At 47.0% G+C, this 20,395-nt stretch overlaps 1 protein-coding gene across 4 annotated transcripts; it reads left to right on the top strand.

Annotated features, from left to right (window-relative positions):
• Positions 1 to 3: 3 nt before the first annotated feature.
• Positions 4 to 18,979, top strand: LOC147344852 (NXPE family member 3-like). 4 transcript variants are annotated; one of them, XM_086374160.1, is made up of 6 exons: positions 4 to 172; positions 7,097 to 7,211; positions 11,825 to 12,456; positions 14,757 to 14,830; positions 14,936 to 15,148; positions 16,911 to 18,979. In XM_086374160.1, the coding sequence occupies exons 1-6, from the start codon at positions 93 to 95 to the stop codon at positions 17,441 to 17,443; spliced, it is 1,647 nt and encodes a 548-aa protein (XP_086230286.1). In that variant the 5' UTR covers positions 4 to 92; the 3' UTR covers positions 17,444 to 18,979. The 4 variants fall into 4 exon arrangements, with proteins under 4 accessions (XP_086230286.1, XP_086230284.1, XP_086230287.1 ...); XM_086374158.1 differs by having other exon boundaries at positions 8 to 172; positions 11,732 to 12,456; XM_086374161.1 differs by lacking the exon at positions 4 to 172 and adding an exon at positions 405 to 656.
• The last annotated feature ends 1,416 nt before the right edge of the window (positions 18,980 to 20,395 follow it).

Genomic DNA, 20,395 nt, shown 5'->3' with positions numbered 1-20,395 from the left:
TTTTCTCCCAACCTCTCCCCCATTTCCTGCAGCCATGGCTTCCTGCTTGAGCCACCTCTCTCCTCTTAGTACTGAGTGCTACGTAGAAGACAATGAAAATTGGTGGGGAAAGCACTCAGTCTTCAAGCAAGAGCACTATATCTCATCCCGTGCACTTCCCTCATCCACTTAGGTATGGATTTCAAGTCTAGTTTCCTTCTAGAAAGGAGAGATGTATGGCTCTCTCCCAGGGCATTGCTTTGTTCCTCAGACATCAATAGAAAAGGCTCCCCGGTGAGTGGGAAGAGGAAGTCATTCTTCTTTGTCTGGGGTTTGGACCGCAGTGTTCTATGGTGATTAATTTCCTCCTGCTGCACCTTATTCCCACGTTCCTTTTTGACTGTGTGTTCTCAGCCTCTGCCTTTATTCTGCTAAGGAGCATGGCTATGGCTCTCTCTTTCCTACTGCAGCTGCCCTTGCTCTACATTTGACCTCATTCTGGGGGCCTGACTGGCCATGTCATCCACTTGTGTGGCGATGCCGTACTTTGCCAGTGGCCGCAGCATCAACAGGATGTTATCCTGTGAGGTACTGTGAAGAGAGGAAACAAGACTTTGGGGGTTTTGCAGAGGACGGAGAGAAAGAACAAGAAGAGTCGAGGGGTATCCTGCGATGAGGTAAGAGGGCTTAGGCTTCAGAAAGGAAATGTGAGTTGGGGGAGTAGACTCCTGGGCAGACGCAGGTTTAGGAAACAGGGCACTTAGCCTATCTGTCGTGCAACCAGTATGGACTGAAATCACAATCCGGGCAAATTACTGTCCTTGGTGTTGTGTGGGATACAAAGAAGGTCACAAGATGTGGTGCCTGATTTTGACAGTGATATGTACAGGGCTTAACAAAGAGGACACGGGGTCATATCCACAGATGAGTGGTCAGGAAGACAGGAGACTCAGGTGCTCATGAAAACCAGAACTGGGCAGGGCTTCAGGTTGGAGAAAGTGGTCAACAGTTTAAAATAGTGCTGAGAATTCGAGAAAGATACTGCAGAAAGAGACCTCAGAGATGACAGTTAACACAGGTAAACCTGAGGAGAACTGGAAGTAGATTTGTGGTTGGGAGTGGGGTAGGATGGATCTTTTGTTTCTAGAAGATTTGGAATATCTGGGAATTTAGGGATTTCCAGGTGGTGCTAGTGGTAAAGAGCCTACCTGCCAATGCAGGAGACTTAAGGGACGAAGGTTTGATCCCTGGGTTAGGAAGATCCCCAGGAGGAGGAAATGGCAACCCACTCCAGTATTCTTGCCAGGAGAATCCCATGGACAGAGGAGCCTGGTGGGCTACAGTCCATGTGGTTGCAAAGAGTCAGACATGACTGAAGCAGTGTAACACGCATGCACGTAGGATAGGATACTGGGTGTCTGCCTGCCAAAGCCACTCGCCAGTGCTCAACTGCGTAGAGTCAGGAATGATGGCAAGGCATCATCCCTGACTTGGGGCTGTACCAACAGGCCCACAGCTGACCCTTGGTTCTGTAGGCCATGCCATGATATTCCTGTGTGCTCATTCTTATACGTGAACTAGGCCACAAGGAAGAGGAAGGTGACGTTGGGTGGTGGTAGGGCACCCAGACACGACGGTTCCCTTTTCCCTTTTTGCTGCTAGTGACCACTGCCTGACGTACAGCAATGTCTGGATGGTCCTGAATACAGCGCTGGCTGGGGAACCACGCACACTGATTGCCACCAAAATTCCAACAGTGAGCTCAGGTCTACATAAGGCAGTGACTTCATCCCTCAGTGGAACAGGCTTCCCTGAGATGGCTCTCTTTGCTGGTAACCCTTTGTGGTTTGCGTTATGGTATCAAATTGATTCTGTCCTGACCATCACATAACTATGCAGTCTTCTCTAGCTGAATGTACCTACCTCGGTCCTGGGGCTGTGCTGGGGTGAAAATGAGGCCTGCGTCCTAATCCTAGGGGTGAAAAGGGTTAACTGAGTGGTAGGATGGCTAGAATTTCTAAGGGAGGATGGTTTGGATTACTGGGTTCTTCCCCAAGAAGTAAGTGCTGAGGAGGACCTAAGCTTCCTACTCGAAGAGGGGCTGAAAAGGGAAAAATAATAGGTAGCAGTTGCTTTATGAACCTGGAGAAGAGACCACTGGCTCTGTCCCAGGTTAAATTCTCTCACTAGTATTTGCCTTAGGTTTGTTAGGATGTTGAATAAACATGATGCTGTAATTCTGGAAGCAGACAGTGTAGGAAGACCGGATTTACTAGAGCACTGTGGGCAGCTTTCTTACTCTAAGGAAGTCTGTCCAACATTACAGGTACAAGGAAGCACAGGTAGAATTTCTAGGTGCTTAAATGGAGGTGAGGGAGGTGAGTAGGTGGGTGGAACTTAGGAGCTAAGATTCCTGTGTTTCAAGACAAGAAGGAAAATGGGAGCCTATTTGGAGTTTGTAATAGCAGCTGGGGGATTGGATCTCTTTCATACACTTCTCCCTGCCTTCCATCCTCATTTGGGTGGAAGCTAAAATCTGCCCAGGTGCCTTGTATTGCTGCTACTACTGTATTACTGCTGTTGCTCTTGCTTTACGTTTTTATGGGACCTCATAATTTTAATTGTGCTGGCATATGGGGAAGATCCCCTGGAGGAGGGCATGGCAACCCACTCCAGTATTCTTGCCTAGAGAATCCCACGGACTGAGCCTGGAAGGCTATAGTCCATAAGGTTGCAAAGAATCGGACACGACTGAGGAGACTGAGCATGCACGCATGCATCTTATACTTACTCAGTACCCACAGGGACATTGTTGGAATCAATAATATGGATAATTACAGTGACATTGGTGACACTACTTAATTGCTGTATGACCCTCTGGCCCAGAGTTCTTTGATGCTTTGGATTAGAGGATAGGCAGAAATGAATGCAGAAGGTCAAGGAGTCTTGGTCTATTCTCCAGCTTGCTGGTCCTCATCCTCATAAATATCCAGGTTGTCATCGAATCTGGCAGCTCTTTGCCACTCCCAGGATTCAGGGTGAGCAATGGAAGGCCTGCTTCTCAAGCTCCAGGCCAGGATTCCAATGGATATATATATATATATCCATATATATATATATATATATATATATATATATTCAGTTCAGTTCAGTTCAGTTGCTCAGTCGTGTCCGACTCTTTGCGACCCCATGAATCGCAGCACGCCAGGCCTCCCTGTCCATCACCAACTCCCAGAGTTCACTCAGACTCATGTCCATTGAGTCAGTGATGCCATCCAGCCATCTCATCCTCTGTTGTCCCCTTCTCCTCCTGCCTCCAATCCCTCCCAGCATCAGAGTCTTTTCCAATGAGTCAACTCTTCGCATGAGGTGGCCAAAGTACTGGAGTTTCAGCTTTAGCATCATTCCTTCCAAAGAACACCCAGGATTGATCTCCTTTAGAATGCACTGGTTGGATCTCCTTGCAGTCCAAGAGTCTTCTCCAACACCACAGTTCAAAAGCATCAATTCTTCGGCGCTCAACTTTCTTCACAGTCCAACTTTCACATCCATACACGACCACTGGAAAAACCATAGCCTTGACTAGACGGACCTTTGTTGGCAAAGTAATGTCTCTGCTTTTGAATATGCTCTCTAGGTTGGTCATAACTTTCCTTCCAAGGAGTAAGCGTCTTTTAATTTCATGGCTGCAATCACCATCTGCAGTGATTTTGGAGCCCAAAAAGATAAAGTCTGACACTGTTTCCACTGTTTCCCCATCTATTTCCCATGAAGTGATGGGACCGGATGCCATGATCTTCGTTTTCTGAATGTTGAGCTTTAAGCCAACTTTTTCACTCTCCTCTTTCATCAAGAGGCTTTTTAGTTCCTCTTCACTTTCTGCCATAAGGGTGGTGTCATCTGCATATCTGAGGTTATTGATATTTCTCCCGGCAATCTTGACTCCAGCTTGTGCTTCTTGCAGCCCAGCGTTTCTCATGATGTACTCTGCATATATATATATATATATATCCATTTATGTATATCCACATATGTATCTATATATCTAGTTCGAGACAGTCTTAAAGAGCCCTCACCCCCATATGCTGCATGTAAGTAGCCCTCTGAACTCTCCCTCAGCCTTGCTCCTAGGCCCTCAGGTCCTTCTCCAGCTCCTTCCTCAAGTACTTGGTCCTCCCCTACTTAAACATGTCACCAGCCACCAAGGCAGGACATAGGGTTATGCTTGTCTTTGTCCCCACTTAATTCTGCCCTTCTCTGGGATCCAGCCTCAAAGAAGGAAGAAAACAATTCCTTCATGAAAGTATACTTTTTAGTGTGAGAGGTTGGATGTGGTAAACCCAGCTCTTTCTCTGTGTTTTCTGGGGAAGTGAGATGTTCACTGAGGGCATATGTTCTTTTATTTTTTTTCAAATTTTATTTTTGGCTGTGCCTTGAGGCATGTGGGAACTTAGTTCCCTGACCAGGGTCACGTCCCTGCAGTGGAAACACAGAGTCTTAACCACTGGACCGCTAGGCAAGTCCCAAGAGTATATGTTCTTGCTTGCATTCTGACTAATTGGTTAGTTTAACTTATTTACATTAACAAAAATTTACTGGAATACAATTGCTTTACAATGTTGTGTTAGTTTCTGTAGTACAAGGAAGTAAATCAGCAGTGCATATATCCTCTCCCTCTCAAACCTCCCTCCCGCCTCTCCAGCTAGAGCACCTCGCTGGGCTCCCTGCGCCTCACAGCAGCTTCCCACCTGCTGTCTATTTGACACACGGTGGTGTGTATATCGGAGAGGGCAATGGCACCCCACTCCAGCATTCTTGCCTGGAAAATCCCAGGGACAGAGGAGCCTCGTGGGCTGCCGTCTAGGGGGTTGCACAGAGTCGGACACGACTGAAGCGACTTAGCAGCAGCAGCAGCAGCAGTGTGTATATATCAATGCTACTCTCCTAACGTCACACCCTTTTCTTCCCCCTAAACCTATTTATATTTATTGCAATGATAGTTTCTTGTTTCTTCCAACTTGTTTCAAGTTCCCCATTTATTGTACTTTCTTTTTTCCTCTTTCCGTACTTTTCAATAGGTGAATGCAATATTTTTCAGATTTAAACATTTTACATTCTGTTTTTAGTCTTATATTGGTTTCTTATGTTTACTTAGACCTGTTGATTTATCTTATCAATATCTCTCTATTTCTCCCTGAACCCATAAGAGTACTTGAACAGACTCTCACATCTCTTAATCTTACCCAATGCACCACCTCTAGATGTTGATATTGCCTGGAGTTTAGTCAATAGTTTTATGAATGTACTTATTTGTCTTTTCTATTATCCTGTTTTTTAATCCTTTTTATTGTAGTATAATTTATATAAAGTCACATGCACAGATCTTAAGAGTATAATTAATTCGGACAAATGTATATACCCATATCACCATCACCCAATTAAAGATAAAGGGCTTTCCAGAACCCCATAAGTTTCTCTCATGCCCCCTTCCAGTCAACCCCCTCCACCAGTGTCAAGTGCTCTTCTGATTTCTATCACCATAGATTGATTGATCTCTTCTAGAATTTCTTATTAAAGGAATCATATAACACGAACCTTTTGTTTGTTTTTTTCCACTCAACCTGATTTTTTTCTGTGAATGATTCACATTGTTGAATTTATCAGTAATTGTTTTCTTTTTATTGCTAAGTGGTATTCAATGGCACGGATCTCCCAGACTTGCCATCTATTCTTCCACTGGCATATATTTTTCTTTTATTAAATTTGGAAATATTATGAATAAGGCTGCTATTGATAGGGACGAGTAGGTGATTAAATAGTTAATCCCACTAGGGGATTATAAGTAGGAAAAATTATGGGAGACCCCTGTAAGTTAATGATTATTAACGATTAATAATAATAATGATGATGATTAATGATTATTCAAGAAAGTAGGTTTGCTTAACCACAAAACCAAGCAGGCTTGGAATTCCCTGGTGGTCCGGTGGAAAAGAGTCTCTCTTTACCAGGGTTAGTTAGTAGCAATAACCCTGTGCACTGCAACCAATGAAGCCCGCACACTCTAGAGCCCGTGCTCCGCAGCAAGAGAGGCCGACGCAGTGAGGAACCTGAGCGCTGCCACCAGAGGGTAGCCCCACTCGCTGCAACTAGAGAAGGTCCGTGTGCAGCAGTCAAGGCCCAGTGCAGCCAAAAAAAAAAAACAGCGAATTTTCATAGCGACAAAACCACGCAACGGAAGCACGGGACATGGCCCCAAATAATGAAACATGTGGCGGCATGAGCCCCACGTGCCCAGGAAGTTAATGATCCTTAGGGCATGTTCTCTAAGCACATGACCACAGTAATTTATGGGGACTCCCCTGGGGGTTCAGTGGCTAAGACTCCATGCTCCCAATGCAGGGCGCCTAGATTTGATCCCCGATCAGGGAACTATGAATAGATCCCACATGCCACAACCAAAGACCTTGCATGCCTCAACTAAGACCTGGCACAGCCAAATAAATAATAACTTAAAAAAACACAATAATTTATGAAAGGTGACATTTCAAAATGAGGGGCGCTCATTGTACTGAGACCTGAAATGATTTTTCCACAGCACCATGAAAACAAAAACAGGACAAAAACACTCCCCTCCTCACCTGGAAGAGGAGTTGATGATGGAAGCATGATGTCTACCCAAAAATGAGGAAGAAAGTGGTTTTCGCCTCTTGCACACTTTTCCTCTGATTTTAAAACTGTAGCCCACTAAGTTCTCTGGGTGACACCCTCTCACTCGCCCACCTGTAAGCCTCACAAGAGTCCTATTCTAATAATTCACTTCTTATCTATCACTTTGCATCTCACTGAGTTTTTTCTGCATTGAGACATAAAGGATCAGAGCTCTTCAGAGGCCCCCAGAAACGCCAGTTGGGCTGTTTCACTATGGACATTCTGGATTATAATTGCCCCAAGTGTGTGCTGGAACTTCTTCACTGAACACCCAAACTTCTGCAAAAGCCCTCTCAGCCATATGGGTGACGTTAAAGAACTTGTTTTTTGGTGGGGAAATGGTAGGAAGCTCACACTGCATCATGCTTATGATCTCACTCCTTTTACTTCTACACTTTTATCTACCTAGGGTCTTGGTCACATACCAGATGTCTAATAAACAACTCCGAGCTTCCACAAACCTATTCATCAGACAGTTCAAGTGGCCCAGGATTGTGGCTGTGGCATCAGTCATTGCAATTTGTGTAAGTATAGTTCTTTCCGCCTGTCCTATCCATCCACAGAACCTGAACCAGTTACTTTCATCTAGAAGGAGAAGGCTGTCCCCTAGACAAACTAATCAGGAAAACAGAATAAAAACACAAATTATCAATATCAGGAATGCATGAGGTGTCATCAATACATACCTTACAGATGTTACGATAATAATGAGAGACGATGAACAAATTTAAGCCAACAAATTATAAATCTTTGATGCAGTTAACAAATTTCTTGAAAGACAAAAAAAAAAAACAATTAAAAATGACTCAAAAAGAAATATACTTCATGAATAGTCCTGTATCCATTGTGGGAACTGAATTTGTAGTTAAAAAATCTTCCAGAGAGAATACAGCATTATCAAGTGGTTTACCCTAGGTGTACAGGGCTGATGCAACATTCAAACATCAACAGGGATTGTAAGTATATTCCACCATATTAAAAACAAATGATCATCTCAACAGATGCAAAAAAAGCATTTGATGAGTCTCAACATCTATTCATGATTAAAAATCTTAGCAAACTATAAATAGAAGGGAATATACTTGAGATAATAGAAGGAATCTACTTAATCATTCTTAATAGTGAAAGACTGAAAGCTATCCCCAAAGATCAGGAACACAGCAAGGATGTCTGCTCTCAAAACTTCCCTTCAGTGTTGTACTAGAAGTCTTAGCCAGTGCAATAAGACAAGGGGAAAAAAAGTATACAGTTTGGGAAGGAAGTAATAAAACTTTCTACTCATGGAAGATATTATTTTCTACATAGAAAACCCCAAGAAACCTACCAAAAGACTCCTAGAATTAATAAATATGCTTAACCCTTGATGTTCTATTTCAGACATGTTGTCATGTGAGAAAAATAAGATCATCATTCTTAAGTCACTGTGTGTGGGCTTTTCTTTAATTTGCAGCTAAAGTATTCCTAGATCATATAACATAGTTGAGCATTTTTTTCCTGATGTTTATTTTATCTTTATAGTCCTGTTTCTGTGAGTTGTCTGTTCATACACTATGCGTATTTTTCTATTGAACTATTTTTTTCATGTTGACTTGTGACAATCCTTCCTATTTTCTGAGTCCTTTGGTTATAATATATGTTGCAAATACCATATTTGATCAATTCTAAGACGAACATCACATTTCATTGATCAATTCTAAAATCAATTCACATTTGAACATCTCTGAAATTGAGACGTTGTCTTATGAATTATAGTATATCACATCGCAGTCAGCTGGGGGCAGAGTTGGCATTGCTGTGATTACAACCTGAGGCATATTTGCCAAGAGGCTCATGGTTCAGAGTCCTTCCCTTGAAAAGACCCCTTCTGAGGCCCTGGGAGAGGCACTTGTGTCAATGTGTTTTTGTAAAATTTACAACAGTAAAATATTTTAACCTTGTTGTGTTAAGGTTATGTATCTTTCTATTACAACTTCCTCCATGTCAGATGACGTTGGAGTGGTCACAGGCACTTTTTTTAGAGCCTGATAAGGGGAATTTGAGTTGAGGAATATTTAGTTTTGACTTAACATGGTTTTCAGTCATTCCTGTGTATAGTTCGGTGACAGCTAAATGTCTCAGTATAGGAACAGCTTCCAGGAACACTCCTATGCCACACAGTGCCAACTCAGCATCATGACCTGAAGAGACAGCCAGAGGTCCCATCACAATATGTATGTTTCCTCTGACACCCAGCACCAGAAGTATGTGGGCAGTGGAGGAGAAACCAGGTTTGAAATGGCCTTTCCCTTCTTATCTTGAGAAGGTTGACGCATTGCTACACAATGAATCCACATCCCAGGTGGAAATAAAATAGTTCCAGCTTCATTGGTCTTTTTTATTAGGTGAGTGAAAGTTGGCCCTGGTATTTCTCATCAGACCCCTCCTTATGCCTTATTGGAACTCAGAAACTCCTAAAGATTGGGAAAGTGTGGGATGTGGATGCCATGACTGACTGAGACCAATAATAATATATTACATGATAATAATGTGTCACCTGTGGCTACATTCTGCTCCAAACCGAAATGAGGTCTTGGATAGGCAACAACAGTGTCTGACATAAACAGCTCCCCCGAGTCTAGACCCCAGGAAACCTGCATGAGAGCCTGGATTCGCACAAGAGACACACTTATAGAGAATCACAGTCTCACGTACACTAGCCCTGAGGGTTCAGAGATGGAACAAGAGAGAGAAGGACAAAACGAGTTGCAGAGTCGGCAGGACTCTACAATCGTCATTGCACCAGGCCCACACTTCGTGAAGTCAGAGAATGATAGCAAATTCCCATCCCTCTGAGCAGTCAGCCCAAAAAACAATGTCCCCAGAGCCCAGTACTCATCACAACTCAGTCTCTGGTTTTGCCAAAGAGGGAAGCTGAACTTCAGAGGGAGCTGAAGCCAGGTGAGGAGCAAAGAAGAGAAAAGCTTCTCAGGTTCAGCCTCATCCGATCACCAGTTGGCCTGCACTGGTTGTCCAACACCTACAACTTATGAACCTGAATTTCACTGGGAGGACTTCCCTGGGGGTGCAGTGGGTAAGAATTTGCCTGTCAATGCAGGGGACACGGGTTCGATCCCTGGTCAGAGACCATGCTGCGGGCAACTAAAGCCAGTGCGCCACAACTACTGAGCCCACTTGTTGAGTCCCCAAGTCGCAACTACTGAAGCCCACGTGCGGCAACTGATGAAGCCTGTGCGCCTAGAGCCCGTGCTCCGCCATAGAGCCTGTGCTCCGCCACAAGAGACACCACCGCGATGAGAAGTCTGCGCGCTGCAATGAAGAGCAGCCCCTGTTCGCCCCGACTAGAGAAAGCCTGAGCGCAGCAACAGAGACCCAGTGCAATCAAATAAATGAATAAACGTCATTGGAAAATTTCTCCCACCGAGAGTGATTGTTTCCTGCGTGTAGAGTCATAGAGGAAACCCACATCTGTGTGCTGCCTCCTTCACAAGAGAATGGGGTGTGGGACATTCCTTTCTTTTTGAAAAATGTGGAAATGTGCATTAACAAAACCCTCATCATCAGATCTCACTTGAGGGGCCCGTCGTCCCCTACCGTCATGTCTGTTTAAAGTATTTCGATTTCCTGTTCCCCATCAACTTCCATGGTCCAGACATTCAATTGCTGCATAAGGTGTGGGTTCTGCAAATAGCGCAACAGAGACACATATTACCGTACCTTGTGTGTAGGCATCACACAAGCACACACAAACCTCTGTGCTCGGTTCAAAGGCTGTGGCCTCTTCTTCGCTTCCATGTTTCACGTGACAGAGCATTGCTTTTTCACGTGAAACATGCCTCCTGGCTGTAGTTTCTCTCTCAGCCCCGACTGATTTCACTTTCAGCAGATCTCTAAATTACTTCTTGTAGCTTCACGGCTTTTGCCTCATTTTAGCATTTAGAGATATGCTCCCATTCTTCCTTACTAGCAGGGAAAAGGGGGAGGGCTCTACATCTAGACTCCATCGCAGGCACAAGGGGGCCAATGATTTACAAACAAAAGTTGTTGGGTGGGATTTTGAAAGCTGTTTTGGTGCTCTGCTTTTCCTCTTCCTGCTGCTCCAAAAGTAAATATGATGGCTGGTGCTCCAGCAGTCTTCTTGGGACCATGAGAGGAATGCCAAGAGAATCACAGAGACCTTGCCTTGACTTCCTTAAGAAACTGAACCAGACACTCATTGTGAGAAAAGTAAGCCTTTCTTTGCTCACACCACTGAAGTCCTATAGTATCTGTTACTACCGGCCAAAAGCAATTCCTAACTAACACGTATGCTTTTCTTCTGCTTTTGAATTTTCCAGTGTTGGAGTAACATGTGTTATTTCTCTGTGTCACATCTTTCTTTGTAGAAGAGGGTTTATCTCTGGTGTTGTCTTCCTCTCTGTTGTTCCCTAATCATTTCAAAAAGCTTCAAATAAGTTTCTAATATTCTAACATGCTTATAAGATTAGTCCATTTTCCTCTCCTTCATCACAGCCTTTACATGTCATCTTTTCCTTTGCATTCTTTTTTAACAAATCCTGATTTCCCCCTAAAAGCAGGATCTGGAATCTTTGTTGCAGCATGCAGGATCTCTTAATCACAGGTATGTGAAGTCCTAGTTGCAGCATGTGGGATCTAGTTCCCTGACCAAGGGTGAGCCCAGGCCCCTGCATTGGGAGTGTAGTTTTTTGTCACTGGATCACCAGGGAAGTCCCTATAATACCTTTAAATGGAGTATAATCTATAAATATACAGAATCACCATGCTGTACATCTGAAACTAATATAACATTGTAAATCAACTAGAGTTCAATAAAAATTATTAAAAAGTACAAAATAAACATGAGGTGGTGTCTGCAGATGTGTGTGATAGTGGCTCAGACACCAGCTTCGGGTCAGAGCAGCACGAAGCAGGGCAGATGGGATTTCTGCCTGAGACCACCAGGCACTAAGTCTGGTGAACCGAGAACTTCTTCCCAGAAGGAGAAGAGACACAAACCACTGATGGGCTCCTCTTTCTCTGCCCACAGATCTTCTACATCGGGGTTTCCTGGCCTGAGCGCGCTGTCCCTCTGCCGCCAGGGCCCCGCTCTGCCCACAAGTCTTCTGGCTCTCTCCCCCAGGGGTTCTCAGGCCTGACCCATCTTCTGCACTGGCCTCTGACCCCAGGAGATGGGGGGGACCTTCTGGCTTCCACCAGCCCCCAGACTTCCACCTACCACCTGAGGAGTCCTGCTCAGACTAGCTACACCCTGGGAGGCTACCTGGAGGCCATCCTCATCGCCAGAGACCACCAGGGCAGGCCCAAGGCCCATGGTGGGGATCTGTTTCGGGCACAGCTGCTGGGTCCTGACCTGAAGGCAGGTGTCCCTGGAGATGTCACAGACCTGGAGAACGGCACATACCTGCTGACGCTCCCCCTGCTCTGGGCTGGGCAGGCCCAGGTGCAAGTGCGGCTGATCCACTCCAGCGAGGCAGTCAGGGTTCTGCGGGGCATCTGGAGAGACCAATGGGCCACGGTTGATTTCACGGGCTATTTCCGGGGGCCCACAGGATACGAAGAAACTGTGACTTGCAATGTTAACCCCCTGTTAATTGGGGAGGAAGAGGGCACCTGTCACTACAGGGATGAAGATTCAGGTGAGCTCTGGTTCTGTGCTCGACCTCCGACCCTGCCCTGTGACTCACTGGTAGGACATTCAAGTGGACGCTACTGGAACGTGACCACACCACACGAGGAGGCCCTGCTGGCACGGTAGGAGACCCAGTGTCATCTGGGTGTCTGCCCCAACCCCTGAACCCAGTCCCTGTGGTCATTCTGCCTGAGCCCGTACCCTTATCATTCATTTACTCACTTCTATTAAACATGTTTCCGAGAACCTACTATATACCAGGTCTGATGCTAAGTGCTGAAAACTTTTATGTAATGGTTGGCATCCCTGCCCTCTAGTTTTCAGTGAGGGGACATGGGACCTTTTAAAACATGCACTGGAGTGAGTGCTTAACTGCAGCATGCACTGAGGGGTGAGGGGTCTAAGGATACGGAACAGGGCGCCCCACCTGGTGTAGGATGGTCAGAGCAGGTGACAGGTGAGCTGAAGCTTGAAGGAGACCTGCAGATCTCCCGCCACAGAGCAGTGTCCTGGCCCCTCTGCCATGCTGATGGCCTGCAGGGAGAAGTGTCCATTGAAAATTACCAGCAGGTGTGGTCAGGGAGCAGGGGGGATGGATGCGAGCCCACTGAGTGAGAGTGGAGCAGAGGTTGCAGCCTAGAAACCAAGTGAAATCAAAGCTGAGAATCGTCCTCGGTCCCAGGGGACGATTGGGACCAGCAAGACTGGGAGTGATGGGGAGGAGACAGTAAAACTGGACTGGCTTCTGCCCCTGGGATCCGAGGCTGGGACTGGGCTAGAGAGACCCCAGAGAGGAAAGAAGCATTTTTAAAGATAGGAGCAGCTGGGCATCTGGTCTCTGGGAGAGACAGTAGGGGAAGGAGGCAAAAACAGGGTCTGAGAGGAAGGTTGGGGCCGGGGCAGATGGGGAGGGACACCCACTCTGGAGGCAGAGGGGGGAGAAGGAGCTGTGGGAGAGGCGGAGGTGGGCAGGTGGGAGGAGGTGCAGCTCTGAGACCCAGGGAGCATGGAGTTTCCCACTGGCTCTATGAGGACGGGAGAGGCAGGTGGGCTTGAAGCACTGAGGCAGCTGAGCTGGAGACCCCAGAGGCACCAGCTCCATCAGACCCCCATTGCTAGAGGCTCTCTGCATTGATTAGTGACTTCCCACAGCATTTGGGACTTCGCTCATAGCTCAGTTGGTAAAGAATCTGCCTGCAATGCAGGAGACTTGAGTTCGATTCCTGGGTTGTGAAGATCCCCTGGAGAAGGAAATGGCAATCCACTCCAGTATTCTTGCCTGGAAAATCCCATGGACAGAGGAGCCTGGTGGGCTACAGTCCATGGGGTCACAAGAGTCGGACACGACTTAGCGACTAAACCACCACCAACCACAGCATTTAGGATTCTGCACCAGGAAACCTGGTTCTTCCCAGACCAAATTTTGTACTCCCTTTGGTCAGAAGAAAATAACCACACATCCTTTTTTGCATTGATCGGTGGGAAATAAGTCTAAGATTCAATACAGGAGCCATCTCAGGACATCTTTTGAGGTAAAGACCAGCCATCTCTGGAGTGAGACTGCCTGGGTTCAAATTCCTGCTCCACCTGTTACTATACTCCAGCTTCTATTCGTGGGATCTCTGGCAAGCTACTTAACCTGTCTGCACCTCCAGTCTCTCACTGGTAGAGGGGATAACTTTAGTACCTCCCCTGTTGAGTTGTGGTGAGGTTCAAATAAGTTACTGTATGCTGTGTGCTTAGATCAGGGACAGCACAGCAGGCTCTGTCGGCTCTGAGAACCTGCTCTCAGGCATTTGCTGCTTTTGAGCGGCACCCCTGAAACTGCCTCTGTACCAGACACTGTCCAGGGTCCTGGGGGTCCTGGACAGGAGAGCAGGGCATCAGGGCCCCGTCCCTCAGGAGCCAACACTGGGCCCATTGAAGACGGCATTCAACAGACAACCACACATGTGCAAGTGTGTAGTGGACATGGATTTGCAACCCCAAGGTCAGGTGTTTTCTTTACAACAACTTTTTAAAAAGTATTTATTTATGTATTTGGCTGTGCTGGGTCTTAGTCGCAGCATGTGGGATCACCAGTTGCAGCATGACTGGGGATCGAACCTGAGCCCCGTGCATTGGGAGCAGCATGGTCTTAGCCACGGGATCACCAGGGAAGTCCCCAGGGTACATGTTTAAACAATTCTGCTTTCTGCAAAGATGCAATCCCTGAGGTCCTGAAATTCAAAGAACCTGGATGTCTGACCTCCAGCTTCCAGTCCCTCCCCAGGCCCCTAACTCGCTGTGTCCCAGGAGCCCTGACACTGGACAGATGACCTTCACCCTTGAGAACTTCCTTTCCTCCAAGGACCCCTCCTTCACCTCAGCCCAGGATTCCTTCTCATCACACACTCCCCTCTGCCCACTGGTTTCTCTTCAGGAATGTGACAAACAAGACCCTCCCTCAGGGCATTCCTCCAATCTGGGTGGCCCAGGAGAACAACAGAAGTCTGGGTGAGTGGCTCCGGGGCTGGTGGGAAGGGCAGCCCTGATTCAGGGCCATGGCCTTAGCTTCCTGTGTTCTCACTGATTGTTTCTCTCCTGAACAATGGCTTACAGTCCTGTCCCCTCCGCAACCCTGCCACCCTGGAATCCCAGCCCCGAGGCCCTCTGGATTCTACCACCAAAACGTGTGGCACTCACTGTCCTGCTCCAGCCGCTCCTTCTCCACCGCCGACAGCATCCTGCGCTGCCTGGCTGGCCGCGTCGTCCACATGATGGGGGACTCCACGCTCCGGCAGTGGTGGGAGTACCTGCGAGACACCGTGCCCGGTGAGCAGCCGCGAGGGGGCAGGGCAGCACTGGTCTGCTGTCCCTGAGCTAGAATGCTGCCAGGGACTTCCTGGCTACCGAGTCTGAGGACCCAGTCCTAGCTCTTGGGCTCCCCGGCCCCCTGGAGCACTTTGCACCATTGACTTTTCTTTGGGAACTGCCGGGGACCAGCCCCGGCTGATCCAGGGTATTCGAAGCGGGGACGGCGTCGGCGAGGATCAGGAAACAACTGCTTAATTAAACGTTAATTAAGGATATAAAGAGTAATAGAATGAGGATAGCTCAGTGAAGAAATTCAGTGGAGAAAAGAGGCTGAAATAAGGATAGCTCAGTGAGGAAATTCAGTGGAGAAAAGAGGCTGAATAATTCAGCCAGAAGGTAAGAGAAAGAACGACATGGTGAGACCAAGTTTCGGTGAACAAGGCCCGCACTTTATTTTCCAAAGTAGTTTTTATACCTTAAGTTATGCATCGAGGATAATGGGGGAAGGGGTAGAGTCATGCAGCAAGCCAGGCTTTCTTCCTGCAAACTTATCATATGCAAAAGTTTAGGTGATTTGCATCATCTTCTGGCCCGGAGGCCTTTTTCTCTAAAGGTGATTATTCTAAAGTCAGGCGCCAGCCTCCAAAAAGCATTAGATAAAGTTGCATTCCTACAGAGCAAAGGTGTGGTGGGCTATAACAAGAAAAAGAATTAATTCAAGGGTCCCAGGTTACAAACATTAAAGCTACTATTTACACCAATTATATTAATCAATACACTGCCAGGGACACAGCAGGTAAGGGATATGGAGACTTAGCAGCAAACATTGGCCCAACAAGTGAAAATCCCTTCACCAATACAATTTCTAATCAATCTTTTAATTGCTCAAAGGAATCTGTATTTAGACAGTTTAGAACATCTCATGCCTCTCACAGTTGGGAGGCTCTGAGCAATCACATGTGGCCGGAAAAACCTATTCAGGCAGGCTAGAGGACTTCCAAGGGAGTTTGTAGGTTGAAACACTGTCACACCCAGGAATTATTAACTGGAGCTGTAAGCTAACTCTTTTTTCAGAGAGAGGTAGTGGGGGACAGCCCCCTGTAAAGTCAGAGGTGTAGGTGACAGCACAAAGCAGAAAGTAGGCAGACTCTGGTTTTAGGGGTAGATTGCTCGAGAATTTCCAGGGAGACTCCTGAGGCTTGATCCCGCCTTTGCGTATGTCAAGCCTCCTTCCTCATGACCTTTGCCACGGGCGGAGCTCGCTCCCCACAGGGAACCATCTCCTTTCTTTGCAGTGTCTGGTCCCTCTCTGCTTTCTGACCGAGCACTCCCACTTGGATTCATCTTAAAGACTGGCCTCAGGCTAGAGATTCTTGTTGCCCAGTTTATGCACTTTGCCAGTGGTGACCAGGCTCAGACCAGGCCAGAGGGTCCAGAGACCCAGTGTGTTCACTCAGCTGTGTGCTCTGACCCGAAAGGGAGAGGAAAATGTGACAGGGATGATGTAGTGTGACAGGAGGCAAGAAAGGAAGGTTTCAGGAGAAAGGCAACCAGCATAGGGAATTAAACGCCAAAGAATTAAAAGCAAACTGAATAGGAGTTTGGATAGATAATAGGGAGATCCTTGGCAACTCTGAAAACTTGAGCCGGGGGGCAGCCCTAGGGCTTGGGGGGAGAAGGTTTATGTCCTGGGAAGTGGGGGCTATCGTTAGCATTCCATCCAAGAGGATGGTGCAGGGTCCTGTATTCACCCCTAAGCCTCCTCTCGTCCTCCGCGCAGCCCTGAAGCCGGTGGATCTACACGCCACGTATCACACGGGGCCGCTGATGGCCGTGGACACCACCCGGGCCATAGTGCTGCAGTGGCGCACACACAGCTGGCCCCTGCGTTCTCTTCGCACCCCTGTGGCTGCCCTGCACTCCGTGGTCCGGGAACTGGGGGGCCTGGCTGGGGGCCCCCACACTGTGGTGGTGCTGAGCCTGGGCGCCCACTTCACCACCTTCCCTCCGTCCGTCTTCGTGCAACGACTGGCAGGGGTCCGGGCTGCTGTGGCTGCGCTGCTGGCCCGGGAGCCCGACACCCTGGTGGTCATCAAACTGGCCAACACCGGCTACAAGTCTGTGTACGGCAGCGACTGGTTCACCCTCCAGGTGAACCGGCTCCTCCGAGCTGCCTTTGTCGACCTCCGCGTGGCCTTTGTGGACGCCTGGGAAATGACCTCCAGCCTGGCCCTGCCCGACAGCATCCACCCGGGGAGGTGCGTCGTCCGAAACGAGGTGGACCTCCTGCTCTCCCATGTCTGCCCCACCTGAGCGCTCCTGCCGGTCCTGGGGCTGTGGATGAAGAAACTGGTGCGATGATCAAGCCTGGAAGCCCTTCCCCTCAGCTGTCGGAATGTCTTCTCTCACCACCTTCCGATGCAGGAAGCCTGGCAGTCCTTCAGTGCGTCTTAAGAGCTTCTGTCCCTATGTGAAAAGCCGCGTGGAGGGGATGAGAGTCCGGGGGCAGAAGCCACACCTGCTCCCTCAGTGAGCATGTGCACTGTGATGGTCCGTTTTGGGCTTTCTGTTTAGAGCGTCAAGGAGCCTTGCAAAGATAGGAGATGGGTTCCATTTCAGTTATCAGAGGCCACCCAAGTGGAAAGCCTGACTCTGTATATAAAGACTTTTATAGATTGATTTGTAAAATAAAATATGTCTCCTAACTGTAAATAGTAACATATGCTCTTTGTAGAAAAACTGAAAAAGTACCAAAAAATGAACAAGGAAACCTGTGATTGCCATCTAGAGAGTGATTGCTCAGGTTGGGTAAATGAACAGCCAGAACACAGCCCTGCTTTTTTGTGTGAGGATGTTAGTGCTAATAAAAGATGAACGCTGTTTTCCTTACAGGGAATCCATAGATGATGTATTGACAACCCTTGTTGCTCCAGTGAACCACACAGCCGCTATTTTCTAATAGATATGGATGAAACGTTGAAGAATCAGATTACAGAAGAATCCCTAGTGTGTGCTGGCTCCTGTTCCCTGCCTAAGCATTAAAATCTAGGCATTTTATAATACTAGAGAAAGAAACAGAGAAATGGATCCCATATTTTTACATTCACTAAAAAAAGTTTTTTTGGCTACATCACACAGCATATGGGATCTTAGTTCCGTGAAAGTGAAGTTGCTCGGTCCTATCTGACTCTTTGTGACCCCATGGACTGTAGCCTACAGGCTCCTCCAGGCAAGAATACAGGAGTGGGTTACCATTTCCTTCTCCAGATCTTAGTTCCATGACCAGGGCTCAAACCCACATCCCCAGCAGTGGAAGCGCAGAGCCTTAACCACTGGACCATCAGGGAAGTCCCCTACATTCACTAAAGTTTTTGCTGTGGAGCCACTGCGTCCATATAGCCCCAGTGTGAATCCGATTAAGGATGATCAAGGCTTCCTGAGAATCTGCCCTGTGATGAATCAAGGCATCGCCAGTCAACCAACGAATCCTGGGCAAAGCAAATGAAACTGACTACAGAAATATTTATAGAAAGTCTCTGTGCACACAGGGTAGCTAGGAGCTTTTCTGCTTGTTACACGAATGGTACAGAATCGTATTGCAGCAGAAAATTAAGGAACGGTTCATGAATCATAAACAGGAATTAATTACATTAGGGAAAATTACATTTCCAAAGTTAAGCATTCTTACGGTTGTTTCCTTAGGGACTGTATTTCTGGTCTAATTATTATGTTCCTTCTTTCAGATCATTTTATAAATTCACATATTTTTATTTTCTGTAAGATGAACCTAGTGTGTTATGGAGGCTAGAAAGTAAATAAAGTCTGCACGTGAATCCCCTCAAAAAAGTACTTGGTGTAAAAGCTGCATTTGCCAGACTTGCTGACAACTAGGGGTTACGCCATGTGACATACTTCAGCCAGTGACATTTCTGAGCTGGGCTTCAGGAAGGCTCTTTAACAGGCAGAGAGACTTGGCTGGTGGGTCTTTTGCCCTTTTCTCTTTCTCTTCTTGACCTTCTAAGATGCAGTTATGGTGCTGGGAGGGAGCAGACATCTTGTGACCTAGGAAACAAAGCAACACTAACCCCCAACTGCTTCATGGTGGGTCCCTCAGTCCCATCCCCGCCACTGCAGCTGGCCCGGACAGACAGTGTATGATATTACTTATATGTGGAATCTAAAAAGATGATACCAATGAACTTGTTTGCAGAAGAAAACCAGTTTCTCAGACATAGAAAACAAGTTTATGGTTAACAAAGGGGAAAGATGGGGGAGAGACAAATTAGGGGTTTGGAATTAGCAGATACAAACTGCTGCTAAGTCACTTCAGTTGTGTCCGACTCTGTGTGACCCCATAGACGGCAGTCCACCAGGCTCCCCCATCCCTAGGATTCTCCAGGCAAGAACACTGGAGTGGGTTGCCATTTCCTTCTCCAATGCATGAAAGTGAAAAGTGAAAGTGAAGTCGCTCAGTCGTGTCTGACCCTCAGCGACCCCATGGACTGCAGCCTTCCAGGCTCCTCCATCCATGGGATTTTCTAGGCAAGAGTACTGGAGTGGGGTGCCATTGCCTTCTCCGAGATACAAACTACTATATATAAAATAGATAAACAACAAGGGCTTACTGTATAGCGCAGGGAACTAAATTCAGTATCTTGTAGGGCTTCCCTGACGGCTCAGTGGTAAAGAATCTGCCTGCCAATGCAGGAGACATGGGTTTGATCGTTGATCCAGGAAGATCCCACATGCCGCAGAACAACTAAGCCCGAGTGCCACAACTACTGAGCCTGTGCTCTAGAGCCCAGGGGGCCGTGACTACTGAGCTCACATGGCGCGACTACTGAAGCCTGAGCGTGGAGAGCCCGTGCTCTGCAGCAAGAGAAGTCACCACAATGAGAAGCCCACGCATCGCAACCAGAGAGTAGCCCCCATTTGCTGCAACTAAAGTCCGTGCAGGAACAAAGACCCAGCACAGCCAGAAATAAGCACGTCAATAATTTTTTAAAAAATCTTGTAATAAAGTATAATGGAAAAGAATCTGAAAAAGAATACATGTATAACTGAATCACTTTGCTGTACACCAGAAACTAACATAACGTTATAAACTAACTATACTTCAAGGAAAAAAAGGTAAATTGCGATCAATGTTAAGTACATCACCAAGTGCATAACCAGGTACACTGATCGGGTTTGGGGGATCAGGAAAACTTCCCTGAGGTGGTGATATTTGTGTTAAGGTCTAAAGAAACCACAGGAGTTAGTAGC

Source organism: Bos grunniens, chromosome 25, assembly GCF_055505025.1.
Source record: "Bos grunniens cultivar Pamir isolate PY7600 chromosome 25, Bosgru_T2T1.0, whole genome shotgun sequence".
In the NCBI taxonomy this organism is placed as follows: domain Eukaryota; kingdom Metazoa; phylum Chordata; class Mammalia; order Artiodactyla; family Bovidae; genus Bos; species Bos grunniens.
The sequence above is the reverse complement of the archived record's forward strand: the minus strand, read 5'-3'. Positions and strand labels throughout refer to the sequence as shown.

Excerpts from the sequence above, each read along its gene's own strand:
- LOC147344852 (XM_086374158.1), top strand. The coding sequence starts at position 93 with ATGAAAATTGGTGGGGAAAGCACTCAGTCTTCAAGCAAGAGCACTATA. Across the intron at positions 173-7,096 it reads CACTTCCCTCATCCACTTAG|GGTCTTGGTCACATACCAGA; the intron begins GTATGGATTTCA and ends TTATCTACCTAG. Across the intron at positions 12,457-14,756 it reads GAGGAGGCCCTGCTGGCACG|GAATGTGACAAACAAGACCC; the intron begins GTAGGAGACCCA and ends GTTTCTCTTCAG.